The following is a 6,000-nucleotide window of genomic DNA, read 5'->3' as shown; positions in this document are numbered from 1 at the left end:
GCGAGTGATCTATTTTACTAATAATCATAATAATTAAAAACGTCTCCACATCTATTGATATTACTTTGTTATCAATTTTATACCACGTCTTATACTCAACAGTATATATCACACGAGCTAACATTTACAGGATCCGTCGTCAGTTTCAACATACTCGTCGACGGCTCGAGACACATGATGGATAAAAGTAATCCATCAATTTATTTTACTATATGCATGATATTGTTTTATATATGTACAATCAAGTTTAATACCAAGTGTACTCACCTCACGCGTTTTATCAGATAGCAGTTTTCTAGCTGATGTCTTTTGTTTCTGTGGAAAAATAATTCATTTCAATGTGAATGAATAATATTACTAATTCTATGAATCAAAAACTTGAACATTGAACTCACATGTGGATATTATTATCTCTTGGTGTTGATTAAAAGTAGTTTGGATTGAGAAATTCACTCACGTACATGTTATTACATATAATATTAATGATAATAATAATAATAATGTAAGTATAAAAAATTTTCAATAGCCGTATATACTAGCATGTTCTCACGGGTTAAGCCGGGGTGTCAAACGCGGTGGCAGTTGACATGACGTGAGATGCTGTCGAAGGACGCCGACGTCGCGCGAAATTACGCAAGCAGGCGCCCTGAGTATCGCGAGGGTGGGTCGCGAAATGCGCGCGCATCTGTCATGTCCCCGAGGGCCTCTACGTAATATCAGATAGGGGCGTGATCATTTTCGGTTACTTGAATCCCTTTAACGTGCCTCTGTGTCAGCTGGACTGGTGGATCTTGCTCGTGTATGGGAGAAGCCTGTCTACGATTGGTTAGTCAGAGGGTACCGGGTGTGTCGTCGTTGTGGGCGACATTGCGCCCCGGAGAGGGGAGTATTTGAACAAGACTCGGCGGCTCAAGAGTACCGGAGTACACTTGCTAACCGGCCTCCATCTACACGACACACAGTGTGAAAGTGAGAGAGGGCGCGCGCTCAAACAGCCGCAAATAACACCACCGTGTTACGTAGTGTGTTATATAGTTGTTGTTGAGACAACAATTACCCCTATCACAGCGTCATCGAGTACTGTGCGGACACACATTGTTCGAGTTTACCCGCGGGTCTCTTGTCGTATGTCAAGACTTGCCGCGAGTGTACTGTTTGTGACGTTTTTTTATTTCATTGCGACTCGATACATTGTTTTTTATTTGATCTTAAAGATTGTGACTTACTCATTAAAAGTGATCCGTTGGCAGACATTACGGTGATGCAACAGTGCTCCAAAGTTGATTGGAGTGAAGTAGTGTAATTAAATTATTTTAGAAAAAAATTAGAAACAATTGTGAAAATTAGTGAACAATAAGTGTAGTGATAGACGCGGTCCAAGCACCAAAGACATTTATAATAGTCTGCATTCATCCATGCTTCGAGTTTGACAGGCAAGTGGTGAAATAAACTTTGTCATCTCTATGACAATGCTTCAATCGCAAAAGCTGTACAGCGAGGCTGGCAGCCTCGGTAATGCTATGACAAGTGCGACGATGTCAAGTATGGGTAGCATGGCGCCAACATACAGTTCTATCAACTCTATGGGATGTGTACCTATGGGTATGTCAATGGGAGTCGGAGTTGGACCGAGTTGCAGTCCTCAAGGAGCTAGTTCTTTCAACATGAGTACCATGAGTCCAATGGGAATGGCATCAATGGGAGGAGGTGGAATGGGTGGCTATGGAGCCGCTGGAATGGGTGGTGGCAGCGCTTGTATGACACCCGTCGGATACGTTGGCGGAGCTGCAACAGGCCGAGATCCATTGTCTTTAGCCGAGCCTGATTCACCTAATTCTGCACTTCAACGTGCACGAAATGACAAGTCTTACAGACGTAATTACACCCACGCTAAACCACCATATTCTTACATTAGCCTCATTACTATGGCTATCCAGAATGCACCAACAAAGATGCTGACGCTTGCTGAAATTTATCAATTCATCATGGATCTCTTCCCTTTCTACCGGACAAATCAACAGCGCTGGCAAAACTCCATCAGGCATTCTCTCAGCTTCAATGATTGTTTTGTGAAAGTTGCAAGAACTCCAGACAAACCTGGTAAAGGATCATTTTGGACACTTCATCCTGAAAGTGGAAATATGTTTGAAAATGGATGTTATTTAAGACGACAGAAGCGTTTTAAAGATGAGAAGAAGGAACAACAAAGACAAAGCAATAAACATCAACAACACCCACATCATCAATCCGGTGCTACTGGTCACACGAGTCCTACATCTCATGAGCTCGCTCATGTAGGTAAAAAGACAGCCTCTTCAATTCATCATTCTGTTAACCAACAGCCTGATGATAAAGATCTTCATTCTCTTGTGTCATCTCATCATCACCACGCGACGGGTCTTCATCAACACCATGGTGGTCTCAAAAGTGATGCTAACGATATTGGAGGATTATTAGGCGGTGATCTTGGTGCTACTCATGATGAGCTTGCAGCTATGGTTGGACGTAGTTTACATCCTCATCTATTGACTGATCCTTCGGCTTTACACCACGGCATGGCTGGTAGTCTTAAGCAAGAACCTCCTTATACTGCAGCTAATCATCCATTCAGCATTACCAGGTTACTTCCTGGTGAAACAGCCGCCACATCGCCTGGTGCTCAGGATAGAAAGCATCCGGATCTCAAAATGTATGAACAGCTTCATCAAAGTTATGCTAATTACGGATCTCCTCATCATCACGGGCATTCTGGTCCACCATCTCATCACCATCATAATGGAATGCATTCTAGTTCCAATCCAGTCGCTACAATGCATAATATGACAAATCATCATCAAGAATATTATCAACCACCTCTTTATCATCACGCAACTAGTGTAACAACCGCCGGAAGCATTCCACCAAGTGTTTCATCGTCAGGATTGTGATATCAAGCCTCACATCCGTATGCCCTCGCCTAAGTTAACTAACTAAGTGAAGTTAGGTAATTACCGTCGCCGCGGCCCACCCCGAGTAGAATTTTCTTCTGGGAAAGAGAATATTAATATTAATATTATATAATTAAATATGTAAATTTTTATTAAATAAAAAAATCTAAGTTGAAAAAAATTTTTTTTAATTTCTGTTGAAAAACAATTATCCCAGATAGATCAATTCTGGATTATTTACTTTACTTTTCTACCAATTTAATATCATAATATGCAACTTATAATCATACCTTGTGCCTCATCATATTCATATAATATTTGGAACAGTACACATAAAAATTAATGTAATTATAAAGTAATTTGATTTTAATTATTTCTACAATAGAAGAAACAGTGATGATTGTTAGCATCTTATAAACACGATAAATATAATAATATTGGTTTTAAAAATAATAAAAAGTTTAGGCCTCACAAGATGAAAAGTTGAACACATGAATTGATATAAACTTGGTAGAAATTTGAAGTAAATTTATTTATTTAATTAAATGTATAGAAAAAACAGTTGAATGCAATCTATGATAATCCTACAAGTCTATCTGGGCAATTGAAACAAACGTTTTATAACTTTGTACTGCTACATACGTATTTTGGTTATCATTTGGTCTTGATGACTTAAATTGTAGAGCAAGATCTCGACTTAGAAAATGTTTTATCATTGCTGATGTATTTTTGACAATAGATAATTTTTTGTTCATCATTCTTAAAAATTTACGTACCTGAAATTAAAATATACATTGTTTATTTTACTTTTATGTAATTTTATGTAAAATATAATATGCAGAGCAAAAAAAAGTATAAAAATTGACGATTTTGCTATCATCATTCTTATCTTTTAATGCCTCTTCTAGCTGATCGAAAATTTCTGTAGTTTCACAGGGAAGCTTCACGTTCGGGTTACTTTTTTCACCATTACTCATTATGTAATATTGACTTATATTTTGAGCTTGGAATGAATTTTTCAAGTCAATGATCAGACTGTTCTAAGTACCTATTTGTTTACTAAGTGAGTAGTAGTTACCAATCATTGTGTCTATTTTAGATTATAATGATTTTGAAGTTTTTTTACAAATACAATACGAATTTTCTGTGAAAAAAATATCAACTTAAAATTATATTTCTATCAAAATATAATTTACATTTTGTGTATTTACTATAAAAACTCACCATATTTATTATTACCTTCTAATTTGTCATTTTTGGTATTATCTGATCTACTTGATTTGAAAAATTCTGTATCATTTTCGCCACTGGAGTCTATTGAAATATGAGTTGTTTTGCTTCCCTCTGATCTTGAACTTCGTTTGTTACCATTTTTAGGCTTTTTTGTTCTTTTATTCTATCTAAACTTATACTATCAGAACTTGAACTTGCTTTTTTTTTGTGTTTTTCATGAAAAAATATAAAAGGGTGGCTACGTTTTTAGAAAGATCTTTTATGTTCAATAGATTCCTTGTCTCTTATTTTATAATTATTTGAACTGTTTCCACATTTGGATAATAAATTATCCATTTTCATAAAAACAAATGAATAATCATAAAAATTTTTAAACATTTAAACGTAAAATAAGTTCATAGTTACAGTGATTCATAACTTATAATTGTTATTTATTTATTAACATTCAATAAGCTTTTGGCATTATAAGTTTAAAATAAATTTCTTAAAAATTGATTACTGTGATAAAAAGAAATATAGTTTGATAAAGCTAATTATCAATATTTGAATCGAAGTTTCATTCAAATTGTTACAAACATTATCACAAATTTTCCCAATGAGGGCCTGATGGGTATTTGGGCATACCCAAAATAAATTCTACTCGGGACCAGGTCGCTTGCATCAACGAAGATGATGGCTCGATGCCGATAATCATCGGCATCGGGGAATTGTAATTATTGTAAGAAATTGTTAGGAATTTCCAGTCGGGATGTAAAGTAAAGTGGCAACAATACACGCCAGTGCAAAAAAATCGCGTAAGCGACGTTTAAGTATACTTAAATATTGCAACGTTTAAGTATACTTAAATATGCCTATAGGCATGTTCATTACAATTAAATTTTATAAAATTTAAGATTTTAGATTTAAATTTAAATTTAAATTTAAATTTAAAATTTAAAATTAAAAAGTTAGAAATAATATTAAAATTAAAATTATTATATAGTATCTAAATTAAATCCAAATAATATCATGTGATGTAAAGTATTATAATGATGAAAAATTAATAAAAAAAAAACAAATACTAAAATTGAAGTTAAATTTTTAAATACTCTTCTATCAGATTATCTTTTATTTTAGAGTAATTTCCAAAAATAGAAATTAATTTTTAAGTTAATTTAAACAATCACGAGTACTGAAGATGACTTTAAGGACAAGTTGATAAGCAAGGATAAATTGGTGCCAAAAATGCTTTCTGTAGGCCACGCTATTATCATAAGCCTGAAATTACATGACAATTAAATACTTGTAAATACTCGTGGAGATATACATAACTCCATCGAGATATGTTTCGTCACCGTGACAAAGAGTGTAAGAGGAATTAAGACAAATATTGTTATCAGGTGACGTTTTATATCTCCTCGAAATAACAGGCTCGTTTCTTCTTTTATTTTTCCATTCTCTTTAAACTTATATATGTGCCTTACATTTCATTACATTTATTTTTTCCCGCGACTCTGTTATTTTTCTTGTAATTTCTGACTCACGTACTGATACAAAGATGGACTTATATTGGATTTTTTTTTAAGTATCTCTCCACCAATCGCTCGGAATTAAAGTGGAAAAATAGATAAACGTTGCTTAATCAGTTTTCGTATTCTTATGTTAAAAATTCTTATTCAATAATCAATTGTTATCTTTAGAAAATAAAAAAAACTCCGTATTTTTCGAATGGAAATAAACTTTGTAAAAAATATATTTTTCTTTTAAAAGAGATAGGTATTGTTATTGAATGAAAGAACATTTTTCTTTAAAATTACAAATTAATTACTGGAATTAATTAATTAGTCTTGATTATCCGGAA

At 34.1% G+C, this 6,000-nt stretch overlaps 1 protein-coding gene and 1 long non-coding RNA gene across 2 annotated transcripts in view; both read left to right on the top strand.

Moving 5' to 3' along the window:
* Window positions 1-317: 317 nt before the first annotated feature.
* The window catches only part of LOC118069985 (uncharacterized), a 40,848-nt gene continuing 35,165 nt past the window's right edge, over window positions 318-6,000 (top strand). Inside the window, exon 1 of the long non-coding RNA XR_004690705.1 lies at window positions 318-502. This is a non-coding gene — a long non-coding RNA (uncharacterized lncRNA). The remainder of the gene's footprint in view (window positions 503-6,000) is intronic.
* Window positions 931-3,108, top strand: fkh (fork head). Its single transcript, XM_035088372.1, has one exon. The coding sequence runs from the start codon at window positions 1,464-1,466 to the stop codon at window positions 2,925-2,927; it is 1,464 nt and encodes a 487-aa protein (XP_034944263.1). The 5' UTR covers window positions 931-1,463; the 3' UTR covers window positions 2,928-3,108.

This window comes from Chelonus insularis, unplaced genomic scaffold (genome assembly GCF_013357705.1).
Source record: "Chelonus insularis isolate UGA/USDA-ARS -01 unplaced genomic scaffold, ASM1335770v1 contig_4_pilon, whole genome shotgun sequence".
NCBI lineage: Eukaryota > Metazoa > Arthropoda > Insecta > Hymenoptera > Braconidae > Chelonus > Chelonus insularis.
This window is presented reverse-complemented; position numbering and strand designations above follow the sequence as displayed.

Excerpts from the sequence above, each read along its gene's own strand:
- fkh (XM_035088372.1), top strand. The coding sequence starts at position 1,464 with ATGACAATGCTTCAATCGCAAAAGCTGTACAGCGAGGCTGGCAGCCTC.